The 23,114-nt window shown below is 39.0% G+C and overlaps 1 protein-coding gene and 1 pseudogene across 2 annotated transcripts in view; one reads left to right on the top strand and one right to left on the bottom strand.

Annotated features, from left to right (window-relative positions):
* Positions 1-23,114, bottom strand: part of CD96 (CD96 molecule) — an 89,286-nt gene that overhangs the window by 26,444 nt on the left and 39,728 nt on the right. For both annotated transcript variants that reach the window (XM_003797684.2, XM_023517851.1), the window contains exons 6-8: positions 21,921-22,011; positions 19,617-19,805; positions 9,249-9,341 (exon numbers count right to left, since the gene is read on the bottom strand). In XM_003797684.2, coding sequence (XP_003797732.1) covers positions 9,249-9,341; positions 19,617-19,805; positions 21,921-22,011 — 373 coding nt within the window. The remainder of the gene's footprint in view (positions 1-9,248; positions 9,342-19,616; positions 19,806-21,920; positions 22,012-23,114) is intronic.
* On the top strand, positions 13,357-14,354 carry LOC100952542 (annotated as a pseudogene).

The raw sequence follows: 23,114 nt of genomic DNA, 5'->3' as shown, positions 1-23,114 counted from the left end.
CTAATAGCCTCTGTCTCTGCCTGTCTCCTATCAGCACCTCTCAGCTTCCTGTGTTAGGCTACCCAGCCTTCAGGCCCTAACTAGATGTCTTTTCCTTTAGGGAGCCTTCTTTGGCCAATGCTTTTGAAACTCTGTGTTTTATTTTCCACCCGTCACACTGTTGCTAGTTACTACAGCTTTCCCTGTGTTATCTCAGTGGGTAAACCATCACCCCATCACTTTTGCTTTATTTTCATGGAATTTCTTTTAACTCTTCATTTTGCTGGACAGCATAGAACAGACTCTTCAAATGGAATTTCTTATACATTCATTTGGGATGAGATCTCAAAGGTTAAGAACCATATTACAAGGCAAGATGAACCTCACTTTGAAAGCAGGGTTCTATCACCTGTGAGGAGCATGGTAGATAGTGTGGAGTGGGTTTCCCCAGCTTTGGTCTGTCATCAGCCTTACAGGGGAATGCAGGGGGGAAACCTGGGTGGGGATTTCTTTGAAGAGAGTTAACAGGATCCTGTGAGTGTGCCCCCCATGTGGAAAAGGAAATAGAATCTGCTCCTCACCTCAGCCCAAGTGAAGCATGGCTTTTAGAGAGCCACTCAGAGCTCTAGTGTCCTAGAGTTTAGGACAAAGGGAACAGGTGCCTACCTCCGGTTGAAGAGGCTTTTAGGAGTCCATGGTTGGTTAGGTGCTCTGAACAGAGACTAAAGACATGGCCACCCTGCAGAAGGGGAACACATTCCCCCAAACAGTTGGCACCGGTGCATATTGTCCCCAGAGAAAACAGGATGCCACAAAAAGATATTCACTCAAGAAGAACATGGAGAGGAGTGAAAGAGCCCCCAGAAGAGCTGACCTCCAGAAGTTCAGAGGCTGCAGGTTGGGAGCAAGCAGGAGACGGGTATGACCTCAGCAAGGGGGCGGCAGCCACAGGACTTCGAAGAAATCTGCCTAAGTACCTATGAAGTCGAGATGGCAATTTTCACTCTCCTCTTTCAGAGGGCACCTAATTCAGGTTATAGCCAGCTTGTTAGTGGTGGTTTTTCTAACCATATTTCCCTCTTCTCTGTGTCCTATGTCCCCAAAGGGGCCCAAGCCAGCAAGTAGGAGTCGGGGAGAGGAGGGAGCCACAGACACCCCCGCCTCTTCCCCACCCTCCACCTCACACACACACACCAGCCTCTGAAGCTGGGGTAGACCATGCTGGGGGAGAGGAGAGAAAAGAAGTTTTGGACTGATTAACTTTTGAAAGTTTTGACAGTAGGTTTGCCAAGACTTTTTAATTATTGACACAAGTCTGTTCTTGTGGCTGAAAGGGGCCAGACGACATTTATTATATGAAAGTCGCCAAAAAAGCCAAGTAATCTGTCTAAAATTTCTTTCTGAGGTCAAAAAGAAATTATTCAATAGAGTTCGTCTGAACAGGGAAGGATGGGGACAAATAAGATTAATTGTTTTTCTTAACCCACTCAGTCCAGCTCATTTCATCGACCAAGTACAAAGGTAAAAGTTATTTGTTTGAGGTTGAGCTGCTGTTTGAGTGATGCGGTTAGTCAGACTCAATTATCTAAGACTTTGCCTTATTTCTGGGTAAAACTGAGCCTGAAATTTTTGACTTATTCTCCTTAAATAGCAATATTTTCTCTTGGCCTTCCACTCTATCACCACAGCACCTATCAGCTTTGCAGAAACTGCCTACCTACCTAGACTCCTTGACAAACGTGTAACTGCTCTCCATCAATTCACCCGCAGCACATAGAGCCTTTACTAACAGTAGTGACATTAACTGGAGAATCGCACGTAAGAGAATACAGGCCATCAACTACGTCTAAACACATTCACATCGGCCTCATCCATCCTCACGGTCAGGAGAAAGTGGACACTGACCTTCAGACCAGCATAAAGGAGACATGTGGTGTGGACTCCCAATCTCCTCCACACACAATGTTTTCATGTGGGAGGCAGATGCTTTGGATCATGTGCTGACTGCATTGGGAAGAGGACTGTGCATCTCTGGATTACTGGTCCAGAACGGATTTCAGGACTCCCTTAGGGAAGATGAGAGTAAGTAGGACAGGGCCCATCATGCGTCATGTGGCAAGTTTGTAGGCAATCAATAATGATGAAATAAACTGAGAAATAGGTCATCGGATAGCTTTTCCCCTGAGGAACCTCACCCAAAAGGGAAAAGTGGAATAAACAAATATCCGAAGTAAACCAGTCATCAAGAAGGCTAAACTTGACTTATAGGTGACACACACACAAAAAAAGAGACATTTTTAAACCATCTATAATGTGTACCCTATGAAAAGCGGACAAAAAAGGTCCAATAAAGAGAATTTCCTAATTTCAGGGGACAGTACTAGGGTTTTGTATGGATTCTGTAGGTGCATATCTACAATAAGAATTATATAATAATGATTTTGAAGGGGAAGGCAATAATGAATGAAAGAGAGGCCTTTACCCTGATTTATTATTTCCTACTGGGGAAATGTTAGCTTCACTCTTAGAGGCTGCATTTCTCAGGAAGCACTGGTCTAAGGAAGGGAGAGATTAATGTAGGCATAGCTGTCATGCGTGACCTTTTCATAGGTGCTATAGCAGCTTCACATTAGAGTGGATTTATTCAGTGTCTAAAGATGTTTACTGAGTACCAATTGGGGGCAGGAGGACTCAAGATCTGAAATCTGACTCCCTGGGTCCCAGCCTGGCTCTTCTGCTTTCTGCATGACTTTGGGTAAGTTACTTAACCTCTTTGTGCTTCAGTATTTTCATCTGTAAAGTGCAGATAATAATAGTACCTAAGCTATTGTGTTGTTGGGAGGGTTAAATGAGATAGCATATTTGCTAATTTAGAACAGTTCAGACATATCGAAGACACTCAATAAGTATTAACATTTTTGGCTAGTATTATAAGATAATGATGGCATTTGGTAAAAAAAATTTTAAGTAATTATTAGGAGACAAATTGGAAGGCCCATGTATGATGGTCTTCTGAAAACCTTTTTGTTATGTTTCATAGTTAGGCAGACAGTCCTGGTGAGTTTTCTGCTAAGTACTCTCCACTTCTACCTATGCCCATTCTAGTTCAGACCATCATCAGTGTAAACCACTTTAAATCTGCCTCATTTGTCTTCCTGCTCCCTGCTCTGGCAGCTCCCTTCTCTCTACAGAAGCTATGGTAAGAGTACCACAGGGTTGGTTTTACTCACATTTTCCCACATACTAAAAAAGCCACGGCGGTTATTTGTTGTTCTAACCACTGCCCATAACTGAAGCTCGGCTTCATGTCTTTGCATCCCCAAATCACCCCTGCAGCTCTCTCCACAGCCCGCAATGGCAGCACTCCTCCTGCTTGTCTTCTCATATCCGGAACTCATTTTTATTTTACTGCTTTGCTTAAGGCAATGATTTGAAAATCCATCTCCTATCTTTCTTCCATCTGAGTCACTATTTCCTTCTAGGCCCCCTCAGTAGACTTCCTTGATTTCACTCCTCAGCCCCCAGCACTCAATAACTTTTCTTATTTTTCAGTGCCTGGATACATGTGATGAAGACTGACACTATTGGACAGCACCTGAGGGGTCCTGCTGCCCCTGGAAGACAGGCAGGAATGACCACCAAAAGGTTCAGAAGTTACTGTCACAAACAAGTCACCTGTGTCTTCTCATTGCCTTGCAGACTTTCTCTGGGATCCTGTTCTGACCTGTAGAACCCAATATCCTGATCCACCGCTGATCTTCTGATCGGCTTCCTCCTAATCTCATGCAATGACAGCCCTTCCAGGTTGATTCCTCCCCTCCCCTTCTGACATTTGCTTACAGATCACTAGTTTTATTGCATCCTCTGGGGAGTTGTTCCCTCTAGACTGTGCCCCTCTATATCTGATCACCCACTGGCCAATCAGTTGTGTCCACCTGGGGGTTTGAGGATTAGAGTCAGACTGGACTAGGTATTCAGGAGCAGAAAGTGCCAGATGTAAGGACTAGCTAAGGTATTAGAAAGGGCTTAATATCAAAATCAACACCTTCATGTCTAAGGGTCATGCACAGACATAAAAAATAAGTATCAGGGCTAAAGGGTGTGTGGCCTGGGAGGCAGTAAAAAGGGAAGCAAGTCATGGGGCATTGCATACTCCATGCAACAGGAGCCAGTCTGTCTCACTTATCACTGTATCCCCCACCCCCCCAACCTCTGGCCCATTGTAGGCACTCAGCGTTTATTTGTTGAATGCATAAATGCCTTAGATGATTGTCACAGGTGGGGTTGGCATTTCTGAGGCCTACTCTCAGACTGTATAACTAGTAGCCAAGTCAAAGCCAGTGACTTGAAAGGCACAGGGCTCTCTTTTCAAGGCAACGGAAGCTCCTGGGTATGCCCCTACCGCCCGCCCTGGATTCATCAGTTGCCTTTGACTGCTCCGCGTGGGCTTGTCTCATCTTGCTGCTTGGCTTGTCAGCCCCGTGTCTTTTCCTAGAACAGCGCTGGGAATGCAGCTGGGACTCAGCAAACACAAATTGGTTCTGGTTGAATTGAGTCAGGTCTCCCTGGGCGACTCTTGCAGCGTGTTATGAGTTATAAAGTTCCCCTCCCCTGGTTAAGGAATATTGCTTTCATGATCTCCTACATTTGTTTAGAAAATATCCTTTCATTGAAGGAAAAAGAATAAGAATTGGATGCTTGTGGCCAGAGGTGCGGCTTAATAATTATGACTGAATTATGAAATTAGTTACATCGGAGAATTTGGAATGAAACCACTGCCTTTGAAGTTGGTTTCCATGACATGCTCCATCCTGCTTCCTCTCTTTAAAGACCGTGAACAAGTGAAATGGACCAGCTCCTGAGGCAGCAAGTCAGTGTGTGATTGTACAGTTAACCTCCAGTTTGCCAAGACAAAATTGGGATTTTTCAATAGTAGTTCAGAGATTATTCAAGGGAAGTTTTATTTAGATAGGATCAGCCACTGATTTAACTTTTTTTTTTTTTGACATATAAAACTCAGACAAAAAACTCTTCCAAACATAATCTATAGGTATGGGGTGTCCCAAAGTCACGCCTAAAGTCAGTATACATAGAGAAAATGAGAAATGCTAGTTAAATGTACCTTAATTTAAAAAATGTTCATTACAAAATTCTACAAACAGGTTGCCAACAAGTACAGAATATTTTGTAAATATTTTACAAAATTTTGTAATGATTTTAGCTTACCATTTTCTCTATGTATGGAGACTTCAGTGGTGACTTTTGGGACAGCTGCATGGTTACCATCGTGACTGAGGTCTGCATTTGATTTTGTAAAGTGAGAGATACCTACTGTAATTATACCTGAGTCTTATTCTAAAACAGGGTATTTTGATCTAGGCACTGTTGCCATTTTGGACCAGATAATTCTTTGTAAAGAGGGCTGTTCTGGTCTATGTTTTATAACGCCCAGCAGCATTCTTGGCCTCTCCCCACTAGATGCCAGTAGCATCCTCCCACCCTCACTGTGACAACCTGAAATGTCTCTTGACACTGCCTCTGGGGGGCAAAATCGCCTCGGGGGGGGCAAAATCGCCTCGGCTGAGAAATACTAATCTAAAACAGATCTCAAATCCAATGCAGGGAGACTTTATTTTAAAAAGGTTGTTTGATTCTCTAAAAACTTCCCAACCGTATCATATTAGTGTTAGACGAGATTCAGTAGCATTTCCCCCTGTTTTTCAACAAATATGTTTCCTCAACTGTGCTTCTCTTCCTTCTTTCTATTAGACCTATATTAAATTGCAGGTTTCTTAAGGGCAGCAACTGTGCTTTCTTTTGCTTTGAATTTCTTCACAAAAGTAAGAATGGTGTTTGGGCTGATGTAAACTCTTAATATGTGTAGATTAATTACATAAACATTCAACTAGAAGAAATGTATGTCGGTTTTTAACTGGCAGAATGTCAATGTCATGAGGGGTCCACCTCCAGTTTTGTGCACTAGTATTCTCAGCACCTATAGAGTACCTGATACATAGCAGACGCTCCAAAAATATTTGGTCAATAAATTAAGTCATTTACATTTAAAAAAATATTAATGGGGTCACTGCCCCATTTCCTAAAAAATAGCATTGAGAGTCCTTATGCTGAGGTTCAAGTCTCTCTGTCTCTATTTTTTTCTCTATGGCATTTTTTATAATAGAAAAATGGAAACAAGTGTCCATTAAAGTGGTACTGGTTACATAAATTATAGTGGATTCCTGCCGCTGTAATAAAAAAAAAAAAATAAGAGGAACACACTCTAAGTACTGATATGGAAAGACTGGCCAACATTTATCATTAAATAAAAATAGGTAGAAAACAATAGGCATTGTATGCTACCTTTTGTGTAAAAGATGAGAAAATGGATTATACGTACACCCAACGTACAATATTTGCTTCCATGGAAAGGAAATGTCCTTTGAAGATTGCACATTAATCACGGTGGTTGTCATGGCTCACTTTATTTTGTGTTTTCTAATCTCCATTCCTGCATCTCACACACAAGCCTACCTCTTTGACCCAAGCTTACCTATTGATGTTTTCTCAAGTTCCCATGACCATCTTTGTCAGTGCACAACTGCTCACTTTGTTTTCTCTGTTTAGAGTATTCTTTCGAGCTCTCCACTGTGTCAAATAGATACAATACTCATATACACACTTCAAAAATCAGGTTATTTCCTCTCTCATAGGCAACATTTCCTGATTTCATCAACCTTTTCTAACTCAAAGCTTAATATTTTCTAGTCTATCTCTCCCTGGGTATTTTGATTCTATAAGATATGCTACCTGTTAAGCTACTGCTCTGAATTATTATTTCTGTGTGTATGTCATCTTTTCCAAATAGACTGCTACCTTTTTGAAGTCAGAAACAAATTATTATCTTTTGTTAACACATAGTCTATGAAATGACATCTACATAGTGAAAAATGTAATTCTTTTATTAATTCAGCTATTCAACTAATATTTTTTGCCTGCTTATTCTGTGCTAGGTTTGTGGTATGAGGCAAAATAAACATGGTTCCTGTCCTTATGAAATGCTTAGACCAGTTGGAGAAAAATATGGTATCTAATGAGATGAGAACTAGATTTAGAGTCACACTTTGGTGTAAATACTAACTCTGTCACTTACAAGTTATATGATCTCAGTGCCTCAGTGTTCCCATCTGGAAAATGGGAATGATAATACTTTGTCTACTGTTTATAATAAAAAAGATCAAGCTACATTCCATTTTATGTTCAAACACTTCTAAATGACAGGGTATAGTGGCTTCCATTTGTCCACAAGTTCTTTAATATTCTTCTCCTCAAGATGTGAAGTTTACTTTTCTTCCCCTTAAAGCTGGACCTCATGACTTACTTATTATAGACAAAAAAAGCAGAAGTGCTACTGCATAATTTTGGAGATTAAGTCAGAAAAAGGTTCCATGGCTATTGTTTTAAGTCACTCTATTTCTTTTTCCTTTCTTTCTTTCTTTCTTTCTTTCTTTTTTTTTTTTTTGTAGAGACAGAGTCTCACTTTATCACCCTCAGTAGAGTGCCCTGGCGTCACAATTCACAGCAACCTCAAACTCCTGGGCTTTAGGTGATTCTTCTGCCTCAGCCTCCCGAGTAGCTGGGACTACAGTCACCCGCCAAAATGCCCAGCTATTTTTTTGTTGCAATTTGGCCGGGGCCGGGTTTGAACCTGCCACCCTCAGTATATGGGGCCGGTGCCCCACCCACTGAGCCACAGGTGCCACCCTAAGTCACTCTATTTTTTGAATTACTCAGTCTGAGGGAAGCTAGTTGCCAGAGTGGAAACAGACTTATCAAGAGGCCCACATAGTAAGGAACTGAGGTCTCCCATGAACATACTTGAGCTGAGAAGCAAATGTGTTAGCTGCATTCAAGCTTTCAGATGACTGAAGCCCCAGCCTACAGCTTGACTACATGTCATTAAAAAAAGCTAGGTTAGCACCATTTAACTAAGCTGCTCTTGGATTTCTGATCCCCAGAAACCATATGAGACAACATATGTTTTATTAATTGCTAAATTTTGAGGCAAATTTTTATGCAGCAATGAATAACTAATACGAAGGGTACTAGAGAGAAACTTAAGGTGTTATCATTGTTGACTACGCTAACATTTGTTAAATGAAACACTGTAATCTGCTATGGTTTACGGCGGAATGATGAGCTAACAGTAGGAAAAAAACTGAAACAAAAAAGGAGAAAAGAAAAATTACAAAACATTAAGAACATGAAGACACTAGATGGATGTAACGCTTTTGATGGGTGATTTACAAGCATTTCTGCCTGCTTCATTTTCTGAGGGGTATCAACCTGTGACAGTGACTGCAGGCTACATGCCAAAGGCGAGGGGCTAAAGCAATTGTTCATTCTTACTGACTGCCTTTGTTTTATTCCATTTTCAGTTCTCATTTTAAGCTAAAATTGGTAGTTTTCATTAAACAAGAAATGACAGCCGTACTTCTACTTTACATAGAATATAAGCTTTTGGTATTAGAGGAAGTCACCACGGTTCTCTGTTAAACACAAAGCCTACTGACATGGGAATTTACAATGCATTTGCATCAGCGCCAGCTTCTGAGAGTCACTGCCATTCCTTCGCCATAGTAACCCCCACCCAGGCTGACCTCCATTGTTAAGGATGCCACAAACGGGAGGGAGGGCTGAATTCATAGTCTTCACCCATCAACTATGTCAAAATTAATTTGAACCAGAACAAGTTTAACTTTAAAATTATCTAACTACCTTTGGCCCACAGAACCCCCAAGTATAATCAATTTCTTAGACTCCCTATTGAGAACATAGTTGTGGAGTAAGACAATTTTTTAAACCTATTTAATAATGAATAGAGAATTTAAATTACTTGATGAACATTTATTAACCCTGATTTTCCCAGGGCTTCAAACGAAGGACTTCAGAAGTTGTGTTCACTCTTTGAAGTCCTGAGAATTGTACTTAATATGTTTAGGAATTCCTTTGCTGGATGGTAAAAAGGGAATTGATTGCAGTGATGATCACACAGCTTTGTAAACTTAATAAAGACCACTGGATTGTACATTTTAAATGGGTGACTTGTCTGATATGTGGATTATACTTCAATGAAGTTGAAGGAAAAAAAGTCATGGCTAAGAAATGGGCATAAATCATGCAAGTTTGCTGACATTTTTTCAATATCAGTCTGCTTGGTTAAAGGATTAATGCAGCTTATAGGAAGATGAACAACATAAAAACATTCTTACTTGTAGGAGATACGCTGTTGGCTGGAGAAGGTTGGGTGCCAAGGATAGATTCCGTAATGCTCTGTGGAGAGTCTGTTGGGGGATTTACAGAACCTGAAAGGATCAAACAGATATTTAGAATGAATAAAATATTGTAATAGGAAGATAAAATATTGACTTAGTTCCTAAGTATACTTTCCTCTATTTATTCATCATCTAACAAATCAATATTGAGGGTCTGTTATTTGCAAGGCAGGGGGATATCACAGTGAATGAGAAGGATGTGGGTTTGTGCTGAAAGCGCCTGCAGCCTGTCGAGGCAGCAGGCAGCAGGCAGCAGGCAGCAGGCTGGACGCTCTGACAGTGAAAGCACAAGGTGACTCAGGAATGCAATGAAAGGGCACCGACCAAGGTTGGGAGTTCTAGGAAAGTCTGCTGGAGAAAGTGACATTTAACCAAAACCTCGTAAAACTATTATAACATGTAATGTCTCAGAGTGTTTGATAAGTAACCAAGTAGTTCACAAAATCCATAAACATGTGACTTTTTTTTTTTTTACAGTACGAGTAGAAATAGTGATACAACTATCCTATTGGATATCACATAGGAGAACTTAAGGTTTATGGCAGTATTCTGCTATTTATAAAATTTCAACTTTTGTCATAACATGTTTTCTTAGCTACAACTTTCTCTCTCTGTGTGTGAGGAGGATGGAAATAGAAGCTACAATATATTGTTTTACCTGCATTTTAAATTCATTTCAATTCTTTAGGCCTCTATGACTGTAGTTTAAAATAGTCCTATCAGAAGTATAAAACAATTTATAAATGCCAGAAGAATCTACTGAGTTTAGCAACATGTGAGTTCACGTGGGTTAAGTGTGGTTAGATGATTTTGAGGTACTTAAGTTATGTCACTTGAAAGCACATAGTACAGTGGAAGGACTGTGATTGCCCAAGCTGCATTCATGTTATATTCTCAGGGCTGATAGCACTGTTGTGGCCGTTGTCTATAAGTGGGGCTTGTATCTGGCTCTGACTTGCTATCATATAAATGCTTTTGTGCCCATAATCTCTGAAATGGTAGAGAGCAGTTATATGGAAGTGTATGTGTTGATTAATGAGATAACCATCCACTTTCTCCATGCCACCCCAAATAAGTTGGAATTGGTTAGCATGACATAGAAGTCTGATCATGCTCTGGCCCTTCACTACATCCCTAATTTCATTTTCTGTCTCTACCTATCATCTTTTCCACCTCTCAAATCATGCTCTCTATCCAATAGGCCATATTTTAACCCCATTTCTCAAACATGATATGATCTCTGCACCTTCTTGGTCTTTGTTCATGATGTTGTCATGATTTTCTCATCCCCTCACTTCTGTCATTGGATATGCCCCTCAAGAGAAGAAATTTTTTATATTTCACTGTATTTATGGATCCTTACAAATGAAAGTGCAAATTCATTCTTAACAGTGGGAGAAAGACCAAACTTTGAGAGCATATCTGACTGGAGGATCATAATTATTGTCCTCCAAAGTAGACCCTGAATAAGATGAAACATGGGTCTGGCAAATAAATGCCTAGATGTTGTTCTTTGCAGATTGATTAAAAGAGAGTTGGGCAAAATATGTTCCACAGTCAAATTCTGCCAACTGCCTATGTTTGTGAAGAAAGTTTGATTTGGAACACAGTTATGTTCCCCCCTCCCCCTTTTTTGGGACATATTGTCTTAGATTTCTTTTATGCTACAGTGACAGTTGAATAATTGTCACAGAGGTCATAAAGTCTATATAGCCTAAAATGGATTTACTATCTGGCCCTTGACATATAAAATTTGCCAACTCCTAAAACAGAAGATATGGATGGGTTATGCTCAATCCCAGATTTTCATATGGGAAATTTTTATTATTCATTGATTGAGCATTTGTGTTTTAAGATGCTATTCTGCCATGTTCATCGCCAAATGTCTAAGGGGCTCAGCCTCACAGGGCATCAGGGTGATATTACTGCAAGATTTGCACTTTGAGATGAACTCTTTGTCCTCTGACAAAGGTAGTACATAGTTTTCAAAATGAAATCTGAGGCGTAAAAAAGGACTGTCTGGTTTTAGATTGGACTATAAAGTAGAAACTATGCATTGGTCAAAACAAAACTCAGGGGTGTAAAAAGGAGTGGTTAAAGCCTAAAAGGGAAAACTGATTTACCAAAACTCAAATTCAGAATTTAGCAGAAACAGCTCAGTCAGATTTCAGATCATTGCATTTACCATAATGTTGTAAGAGGTTGAGCTGCTGCCCAAATCATTTCACCTGTTTCCAGTGTGTCCCCTCTGGAGTAGGCCCAGCAGTGCTCTCAGAACACCCTCATGGGGAACAGCAGCCCTGGGTGTGTCACCCAAGGGCAGCCGGATCAAGTCTGGGGTTTCCTCAGAGCTTGTTTCAGACTTTATGTCGTCCACCTAGAAATGAACCAAAACAAACCCCAGGGCCTGGTAGGTTCTCGCTTCTCCAAATGTGGTCCACAGACCAGTAGAATCTTGTTAGAAATGAAGAGTCGCACATTTGTTTGTTTGTTTGTTTTGGAGATGGAGCTTTCCTCTGTCACCTGGCTAAAGTGCACTGGCATCATCGTAGCTCCGGGCAACTTCAGACTCCTGGGCTCAAGGAATCTTTCTGCCTCAGCTTTTGTTTATGGCTGAATAGTAGTCCATGGTGTACATATACCATTGTTTATTAATCCATTCATGGGTTAATGTGCACTTGGGTTATTTCCACATCTTTGTGATTGTGAATTGAGCTGCAATAAACATTCAAGTGCAAATGTCCTTATGGTAAAATGATTTTTTTTGACAGGTTACATTTAATTATTTTTTGGACCTAATAATGGGCTGGTGGGACCAAATTAAAGGTCTATTTTTTAACTCTGAGGATTCTCTATATTTCTTTCCAAAAACACTGTATCAGTTTGCAATCCCAGCAGGACTGTAGACGTATTCCCTTCTCTCTATGCCCATGCCAGCATCTGCAGCTTTGGGACTTTGTGATGTTGGTTATTCTTGCTGGGGTTAGGTGATATCTCTGGTTTTGATTAGCATCTCTGTAATGATTAGGGTTGATGAGCATTTTTTCATGTGTTTACTGGCCATTTTTCTATCTTCTTGGAAGAAGGTTCTGTTCATGTCTTTTGCCCTGTGATAAGGGGGGTTGCTTGCTCTTTTCCTGTTGATTAGTTTGAATTCTCTGTAGATTTTGGTTATTAGCCCTGTGTCAGATTCATAACATGTGAATATCTTCTCACATTTGGAAGGCTGTCTGTCTGCTTTCGTTGTGCCCTTAGCTGTGCAGAAGCTTTTCAGTTTGACAGGTTCCATTTATTTATTTTTGGTGTTGCTTCAATTGTCAATAGTGTTTTCTTCATGAAATCTTTTCCCAAGATGATATTGTTAAGAGTTTTTCCCACACTCTTCTAGAGTTTTTTTTTTTTTTATCATTTTGTGTCTTAGATTTAAATCTTTTATCTACAGTGAGTCAATTTTTGTAAGTGGTGAAAGGTGTGGGTCCAGTTTCAGTCTTTTTTTTCAGATAAAATATTTATTTTTATTATTATTTTATTTATTTTTTTCTGTATTAAATCATAACTGTGTACATTGATGTGCTTATAGGTACAGTGTACTGATTTGATATACAATGTGAAATGCTTGTATGGAACTGATTAACACATCCGTCACCTCGCTTACTTATACCTAATGTACATAATTCAGTTTCAGTCTTTTACACGTGACTAACCAGTTCTCCCAGCACCGTTTATTAAATAGGGATTTGTTTCTCCAGTGTATGCTTTTATTTTGTTTATTGAAGATCAGACGGCAATATGACACTGGTTTTATCTCTATGTTTTCTATTCTGTTCCATAGATCCATGTCCTATTTTTGTGCCAGTATGATGCTGTTTTGATCACCATAGATCTGTAGTATAACCTGAAGTCTGGTAACATGATGCCTCCATATTTATTTTTATTCCGTAGAATTGCATAGGCTATTTAGAATTTTCTATAGTTCCATAGGAAATAAAGAACTACTTTTTTCAAGTTCTGAAAAAATAATTTTTTTAAGTTAAACTTTAATACAATGAGGTATTGCCACATCTGCAAACTTTCTGGAGAGTGACAAGGATCTCAGGGCTTCATTTCTCTTTGGTGGTCATCCTCGTGTTACTACTGGCAGCTGGTACTTCGACCACTTTACTTTTCAATATCAAGGAAGACAAGATGCTTATGTTGCATAGGAACATGTAAGGCCACCCTGAATTCCTTTACTCTCATGATGCAGACATACAACAGAACAGATCTCTTACTGAGACTTTTAAATCATTGTCAGGCAGTACCATAGCAGCACAAAGTGAAAGTGATTGTGTTGTGGAGCAATATTGGGGAGAGAGGGCCAGATGAGTTATGGAATTCTCTAGGGCTTCACCCTGTCCCTGTGATCTTCAAAGAACAGATGGCAAACAGAATGATAAATGAGAAAATCGATTCCTAGTCTTCCCTGAGCTGGAAACCAAGGTGGTATGAATGGTAGATGATGACTCACTCCTTAGGGCTCAGGACCTTGTTTTTGCTTTCTTAGTTTGGCAGCAATTTCCTGATCGAATAGTAAGATTTGTTCCTAGAAAGCACATCTCTACTTCACCAGGTGTCTACTGTAGCGAAGGTACACCTGGGTTTGGAAATGGTGACCAGTACTCTGTGGTGCTATTTGGAGCCTAATTCTTCAAAAGCAAGTATCTTGAACTCTTCCAGAGGCAATCTGCGCCATCCATGCTTTGACAGATGACACTCAAAACTGTGACTATATTGCCATGAGTTTTCTTATTGCCAAGCATATTAGGAAGATTTTAGGGACATTTGTGAAACTTATAAACATAGGTAGTTTGCATGAAGAAATCAATGATAGTTATTCTGGAATGTGACATCAAGCTGAGCCCTTTCTGCAGAAGTTTTATTCTATATCAGTATCAGTGATATTAATATCAGTGATTTTTATTAATATCAGTGATAAAGCCTCAAAATACTCCAACATTATGATTTATTTCCCAGTTTGGTTTTCCATATGCCAATCACAAATGAAAAATGTGAAAGTAAAACAGACAAAAAAATGTGAAAAATGCTTGGTATTTGAATAGCTTCTCCATGCTATGTATTTTTTTTAAGTAACGTCATGAACTTTTATTTACTCTAGAAGTCTCTACAATAGAAAAAAGTGTAATGCATCTAGGATATAAAATTCACATTAACTTTAAAAACCAAGAAGCTGGTCTCATCTGGATAGGCCTTATGAAGAGTTTTCATCCAAGGATATAACTCCTTGGTCAGCAATTTTATTGTTTCTATGCTGAGACTGCTCTACAATTTCTTTGACTTCTGGCATTTGCCTTAAGGACCTATAGTAAGCTGTTTCCAGAATCAAAAACTCAAGACAGGTATTTCTCAGCTTTTTCATCAAAGGAAGTGATTGTTTTAACTTGAAGTCTAAAATGCCTCTTTAGCAAAAGCTTGTGGCATATGGGAAAATCCTATGAGAAGAGAATAGTCTCAGTGCCACAAGAAAACAAGACGACAGTTTGCACCCACCATTGCTTCCCTGTGGCTCTTCCAACCAACTCTTCCAATACTATGTCAGCCCAGCATGCTTTTGATGCAGCCATTGTGCTTTTAGTCTTGTTGGTAAGTCTCTTGCCTAGGAGGGTTCATTTTAGTAGCTGAAGAATGTCTAGTTTCTTGATTTTTGTGAAAAGTTACTGCATGGACCACAAAACAATGCAGCCCATGTTTCTCATACACAGCTCTCATGCAGAGACAGCTTGACACAGGGAGACACAGGGAGTGCATTTTGTCACTGGATCTGACCTTGGGAATGTACATTAATTCTTATATTTTACATATAGTATGTGTTGTTTAAGAAACATATATAAAATTACTTCTGAAAGAATGAAGAAGTAGGAACTGGTGGAAGCTAAAACCCTTAGTATCAAAAGATTGTTATTGTTTGGACATAGGTTGTATTATGACACTAAAAAGTTGTGTGTATTACACAACAAAGCCAAACACTTGCATTCAGAACATTTTTTTTCCCCAGAAAAAGATACAAGGCATTATTCATCATGATGAAATTTAAATGACATAGATAAAGGAAAAAATAAGACCTGAGTGATAGCAGAGTTCTATAGGGAGTCAGCATTAGTTGATTGTTAAAGTAGTCCCCTCTCTATTATGTGAATAAGTATCTATGTTATACTCATTGTCTGTGCTTAGTCCTTATTCACTACCAGTGGCAAGGAATTCGTAATTAGGCCTCTGTCTACCTCCTTATCTTCCTCCTCCTTCTCCTTACCTTCTTCCTCCTTCTTACATAATGCCAGCATATTCTCAAAATTTTGAAACTGTGAGAGCATTAAAATAACCATGGCTTATGTTCCAATAATGAGATCTTTGTGTACTTAATTCAGTCTGTGTTGTTTCTTTGCTTTGGAGTGTGTGTCTTTTTTTAAAAATTTCAGGCTATTAGGAGGTACACATCTTTTATTGACATATTTTGTTTCTTGTATAGATTGGGTCAAAGCTGTATGTGTAAGTGTGCCCTTCACCAAGATAGTGTGCACTATAGCCAATAGGTGTGTATCTACCCATCCCTTCCTCTCTCTTCCCTCCTCTCCTCAGCTAGATTTTCATTGAGATTTACTCTCATAGGTGCACCTAAGTGCGTTCATTAGTTCCAACTTGGTATTGAGTATGTGTATTTGTTTCTCCATTTTTGTGATGAATATTTCATTTAGAAGAATATTTTCTAGTTCTCTCCAGGTTGTTACAAAAGATACTAGATCACCAGTTTTATATGGCTAAGTAATATTCCATAGTATGCATATACCACGTTGTATTAATCCATTTCTGTATTGTGGGCACTTAGTTGTTTCCATGTCTTTGTGATATTATTTGTGCTGCTATAAACATTCGTGTACAGGTATCCTTTTCATAAAATGACCTTTTCCCCTTTGTGTATATACCCAGCAGTGGGAGTGATTCCTGGATCAAATGGAACTACCATAAGTTCTTTGAGGTATCTCCATACAATTTTCCATAGAGCTTGCATTATGGAAGTTTGCAGTCCCACCAGCAGTGTATAAGAGTTCCTTTCTTTCCGTATCTACAGCAGCATCTGTCGTTTTGGGACTTTTTAATATGCACCATTCTCATTGGAGTTAGGTGATATCTTAATGCAGTCAGATTACAAAACAAAAACAAAATAATTTGGAACGTCACTAAAAACATCAATACTGTAAATTACCTGCTTTGTGTAACTTAGTAGTGCCTCTTTGCACTTATGGTTCTCCAGTAGATAACATAAAATAAACTTTTAGGAAAGAGAAAGAAAGAAAGGAAGAAAGAAAGAAAGAAAGAAAGAAAGAAAGAGAGAGAGAAATGGATTTACTGAATCAGATTTTGCATTTTAACAAGACCCCTGGGAAATTTATATGCATAGCATCACTCCCTATTGATAGGAACCCTGGGATCAGTCACAGACTTACAGGGTTTATTCCACCTCAATATTCAGTGGTGCTCCTGTCCCACTATTGAGATAGGTCTTTGTGTTCCTCTACGTATTCCAGGATACACATGTACACACACACACACAACCTGTCAGCACATAACTCTCTTTGTTTCTATCCCAAAGGTCTTGAATCTCAACAGTCACAGTTGGAAATCCATTTAATCAACAAATCTCTGTTAAGGCTGATGACAGCCAAAATATTACCCACCCAAGGTGGGTAATATCAACTTTCAGATTAAAACAAAATATCTCTCCTCCACCTCAAAAACCCCGCAAACCCTAAATCTTTGAGTATGCTCAAAATAGACTCAGCAGTGCTGCAATTTGAGGCATCCTGACAGGCTAGCAGGGCAGATGTTTTTGGAAAGACATTTAAAATTTTTTTATTTTGTTGTTGATTCTTGAGAATTCTGTAAAATCCCCAGATAGCTGCTTGAAGAGGCCACAGATTACCCTAACCCTGATGGTTTCCCCTTTCTGAGTTCTCAGGAACTTGAATGACCAGACACTTGAACTTTCTAGGAGACTGAGCATAGGGGGAAGGGGGAAGGGAGCACCTCAGAGGGTGTTGCTCACATGTCTCCAAGATTATCACCCCCCTGGGGGAATAAAAGAGCAGAACTCTTCCCTTTCTTTACCTAAATCTCTATTCTGCTCAGTAATATAGTCAGAATTTTTCTACTCTAGCACCCACAGACAATAGATTTTTTTTTCTGTGTTTTCATTTCAATATCTTGTTAACAATAAGATTTTGGCAAGACAATTATGCTCTTACCAGGCCTCAGAAATTTACTCCAGAATTTGTAAGTATCCATCAGAAACAGTCCTACCACAGACCAGGAGCATGTTTGGAAGTACATGTTTATGAATGTGTAGCAAATAGGGCAAGACATTACAGAGACTGGCTGCATCTTCTAAATCTTTCCCAAGGATTTATGTCAGAATGGAACCAGGATGTACTGTGATTCTGGGAAACTGAAGTCTTCAGGATTTATTGTCATTAATATTTGCTCATAAAATATAGTCATTTGTTAATTAAAAATTAACCACCTACTCAGAGCCTAAAATTATGCTGCCCTACAAAATTAGGATTTCAGTGTGTTTGGGGTATTGGAATCAGTATTCTTCCTGTTGCTCTAAAAGCATTCAGGATTTTCTGTTTCCAAAATCAAGCACAGTTTTAGCATCAGAATATAAGTTTTTTTAAGCAGACATGGTTCTGCTGATGATGAGAATAGGAGTCTCTTCTGGAATTTGAAGGTTTTGGATCTTTTAGTTCATGTCCTTTGATTTTGCCAAGACTTCTGGAAAATCTGTGTGAGAACCAATTACCTTCCCATTGTTCCAAGACTGCAACCCTACCCCCGTCCAGCCTTCTAAGAAGGAGGTGAACTTATTCCTGAGAGAATTAGGCAAGGTTGAGTAAGGCTGTGTTAGTGTAAATCCATCACCACATCTGAATAATTAACTCAAAGTTCACAGGACAATGTGGCCATACATGTCCATAGACACACAGGCAGGCTACAGGGGTGACGCCACCGTCCCACAATCAGTAGGCACGTGCTTCTGAGTAGTGGAGACGGAGTGGTGGTGAGACGTACACTCTCCTTTATCCAATGGTCCCAGTAATGAACGGCTGCATTAGTGAAAGCTGAGCAGGACCCAAGATGCAGACAGTGTCCTTGGAACAAAGGAAAACTCTTTCCTTTATAAATTATTCTGTGTTTTCTGAGTATATTATGAATTATAGTACCTCTAAAAATAGGATGGTGGTTAAAGAAGGTCATGGCCTTCTAGAGTTGTACTAATGATTTGCAAATATGTTTAAGTTTTGTAAGTTTATTTTAAAATATGCATATTTGACAGTTGTTATTACAACTATTTTTATAGGCATATCTGTTATCACTGTATTTATTGAGACATTTGTTCTTATCTTTTATGAAGTAAAATCTCCATTAGTTGATTTGGTTCAGGGTAGCAAATATTCTGGTTAGGCAAAAGTTATAATAACTAGAGTGATCCTATCTATCAGTTTTCAATAAGCCAGATATTGTATTTTAAACTATAAGTACTCAAATCATTAAGATACAGTCCCCATTTTATGGTATTTATATTGTATAATGGTTTATCAACTCCTAAACCTTAAAATTACATAGGCTATATATAAAGAATGTTTTTAATGACACAAAATTTTAGGATCTTTTTAATCTTTATTGATCCTTAATATTAGCATTAATTTTTGCTATATAGTAGTAGATTAGCAAAAATGCTAGTTAATTAAGAGTTAGGATTAATGGAATTTTTTATTTGGAGAAATTCTTTTTAATAGAGTTCTATTTGTCAAAAATGCTTGATAAGTTGAAATGTAATCGTTTTCAATTATATAGACAGTTTTCTGAGATTAAAATATTATAGAAACTTATAATGACATGTTCTGAATTTGTGGCAGTCTTAGCCAATCCTTCTTCTTCTTTTTTTTTTTTTTTTAGACAGAGCCTCAAGCTATCCCCCTGGGTAGAGTGCCATGGCATCACAGCTCACAGCAACCTCCAACTCCTGGGCTCAAGCGAGTCTCCTGCCTCAGCCTCCCAAGTAGCTGGGACTACAGGCGCCTGCCACAACGCCTGGCCATTTTTTGGTTGCAGCCATCATTGTTGTTTGGCGGGCCCAGGCTGGGGATTTGAACCCGCCACCTTAGTTGTATGTGGCTGGCACCTTAGCGGCTTGAGCCACAGGTGCCGAGCCAGCCAATCCTTCTTGATCTTACTCAACGGACAACTCACCCAAGGAAAAAGTGATCTTTTCTGATGAGATGTTCCACACTTTGTTTCCAGGGCCTGGAGACATAGCCATACACCAAATGGTCAGATTGTCTGATTGGGCTGGATTATTTTCGTGCACTCTTGTTAAAACAGACGTTACTTCCAACAATCCACCTTCGCCTTTTCTCTCTTCATTAGTAACGTATATTCCTATAAGACAGATGAGAGCATGGCTAGTCACCAACATGTTCTGTATGAGCCAGAGGCATGACATTATCAATTTATGGCAATGTACAGTGCAAGGTGGTCTAAATGCAGCTTCTCTGTAGTGAGGGTCAATTTTAGCAGACCCAGAATTAACCTGAGCTGTTTGCTCTAGCGCTGGCATGGCATTGATCGATGATCAAGGTATAAAATGTATTGATTAATAGTGTAGCTTTGTTTGTGACCATGGGTTCAGGGGTTTGGGGCAGATTGCCCCAGTTCATCAGCATTGTTTACTGATAACTGTGAGAGTGATGATTTGATCACTGGGTCTGGGTTAGATCCTAGGAAAGCTCTGCTGTGGATTCTGGTAATATAGCAGAAATATACCCAAATGACTAATAAAATATAAAATAACCTCCGCAAAGCCTCTGTTTTGGACTTCCGACTTCTGAGCTGTTCAGCACACTTATCATTGGTTCCTGATCTGGCTGGGAGAGGACAAAGGTGCCGAATCTGACTTCTCCCAACTCCATACTATAGGTGTAGCAGATGATGCATATTTTAATTGTGCTGCTATGTCATATCCTTTCCCTGAAATAAGCTGTATATTTATATGTATTGTCACTTTGGGTCCTGTGTGTCTTTCTAGAAATCAAATTCTGCTGCTGTTGGTACAACTTTTAAATAGCACACATGGCAGCAGAAAATTAAGGTAAAACTATCTTTCAGCATAGTACAGAACTTTCTGGAGCCTCACAGCTTCTTTATGTTAAAGATTATTAATGCTAGTTGTGAGATTATTACTTGCCAAAGGAATAGTTAAATGCAGTTTTGTGCTGGTGGAATTCTGACACCATCTGGCCTCTTACTTGGGAAATTGATGGACACATCAAATCTGGGTGCTTTACCTATGCAAAGCTTATGTAACAGAAGAATACATTTATAATAATCTTTAATAGATATTTTTAGGATTATATTCTGTCATAGTTATGGATGAATAGTTCTTAAAGCAAACTAAAACTAACAGTAGTGGCTTGGCTCCTGTAGCACAGTGGTTACGGTGCTAGGCACATACACTGAGGCTGGCAGTTTGAATCAGGCCAGGGCCAGCTATAAAACAACAATGACAACTGCAACAAGAAATAGCTGGGGGTTGTGATGGGCACCTGTAGTCTCAGCTACTTGGGAGGCTGAGGCAAGAGAATCACCTAAGCCCAAGAGTTGGAGGTTGCTGTGAGCTGTTGACGCCACAGCACTCTACCGAGGGTGACATAGTGAGACTGTCTCAAAAAAGATCAAAATAAAAATAAAAAAAAAAAAAGAAAACCAACAGTAGTCTCAAAATTTGTCAAGTGACCAATGCAATCATTCATAAGCATTTAATTTATCAATTGAAAATAACAATGTAGCTAGAATTGTGTGACTCTGTTTCTACTGAAAATATGTTTGAGGAATGATGACTTGGGAGAAGAAAAATGGTTGTTGTCCAGGCAGGAGATGCTGAGATTATTCTGGCAGAGGCTATCATGGTTTCTGCCTATGAAAAAGATGGCTTTGTGAATTATGACCTGAGCTTTGCCTCAGTGTGTGTTTCTGTTCTGGGAACTTTTAGTCCTCCTGATGAACTTGCTCCTTACTGAGTAGTCAGCTCCTTTACAGACACTTTATCTACAGCCCTCCAATCCCCATCCCAAATCCATGCAAGAAAAAGTAGAAACATTGATTGACTGATTTAAAGCAGTGGTACGAAGTTAAGTTTATATTAGAATAAGAAAGAAATGAAGAAAAGACTGCTAGGTTACAAGAGCAGAGAATTTCCTGATATGTGTCTGTTAAATCAAACTTTTTTTTTTTGCCCTCATCTATGATATGTACTTTTACTAACAGTTTATATGTGGTTTGCCAAAGCCAAAAGTATTTCTTTCTTTCTGGGAAATGTTACATTTCACCCCCTTGGAGGAGCCAGATGAAGTATCAGAAAATGACAACTGGTAAGGAAGATGATATTTTTCTTGGAATGAGAATTTTCTTGGATACCAAGATCAACTTGGACAACGATAATTGGTAACATTTCTTGCTTTCTGGACCAAACCCATTTTCATTGATTAGTTTTCTTACCTTCATTTTCATCTTGAAGAAATCTTCCATCCATAAACCATGTGAGATTTGCTTTGGGAAATACATTCTTTAGTGAGCAGGTAAATGTTCTCTGGGGTAAAGACAGACAGAATAAGAATTATTTGAAAATGCAGGAGAAACTGGTGCCCTTTATCTCTCATCAACATGACATGAAAAAACTGGCCAGAAATTATTTTCTCTACTTTTAACTGAATAACTACACGATGGTATCTACCTTGAATATAGGTTGCATTAAAATGTGGCCTGTAAATCAGCTATGTTCTATAGAGATATTGTAAATTTATGGCTGGAATCCTAGGTCAATTTAAGAATCTAGGACTGTACTAATGTTGCAAGTTTGGATTCTGGAAAAGAGAAGTCATAACTCTTTAGAGAATAAAATAATACTAAAGGGAAACTAAAAGATAGAATGAAGAAGGTATAACGAGTAGAGGTCAGGGAGGAATATGTCATTAGAGTAAAAGCTCTTAGATTGGAATCTGCATATTGATTCTATTTCCCAAATGATGCAAAAGGTTAGTTATATTTTATTTTAAATAGTTTGTTCTTTGAGGGATGATATTTTCTTCAACAGCCTGGTGAAAATAATCCAATAAGAGTTATTAGATCCACATTATTGTATCTTAGACCCTGCAAAATTATACCACTTGTCATTACTTGTTTTCTCATCAAGATATATATATATTTTACATACAACTGACCCTACTTCTTAGATCCCAAATACATTTTACAATTAGTGAATATACTAGTTAATTAATAAAGAACAATGAACTGTGTGTGATGCTTTGTGCACTAATCCCCAAATTAGTTCCCCCATCCCACCCCCAGGGCAGAACCTACAGAGCTGAGAAATGGATCTCATTTTTCTGGTTAGTTAGTGGGTGAGAGCTTACTAAGGTGCAGCTTACCATCCCTTACTACATTGCCACAAAAATCCCATGGAAACAAGGAGAATTTCAGAGGAATCTGTCTATCATATCTAAGACAGCAAATGGCAAACATGATAGCTCCCAGTATTTCCACTTGTTCAATGCTGGGTCTTTCCAGATAATGAGGACACGTGTGTGTGTAAGGAATGTACACCTATGAAATCATGTCATTTTACCCTTAGAAAAGCCAAAGTAAAACCAAGTCTCCTAAAATACATTCTTATTAAGGAAAGAGAATTTAGTT

Source organism: Otolemur garnettii, unplaced genomic scaffold, assembly GCF_000181295.1.
Source record: "Otolemur garnettii isolate 467f Iridium unplaced genomic scaffold, OtoGar3 scaffold00122, whole genome shotgun sequence".
NCBI classification, from domain to species: domain Eukaryota; kingdom Metazoa; phylum Chordata; class Mammalia; order Primates; family Galagidae; genus Otolemur; species Otolemur garnettii.
The sequence above is the reverse complement of the archived record's forward strand: the minus strand, read 5'-3'. Positions and strand labels throughout refer to the sequence as shown.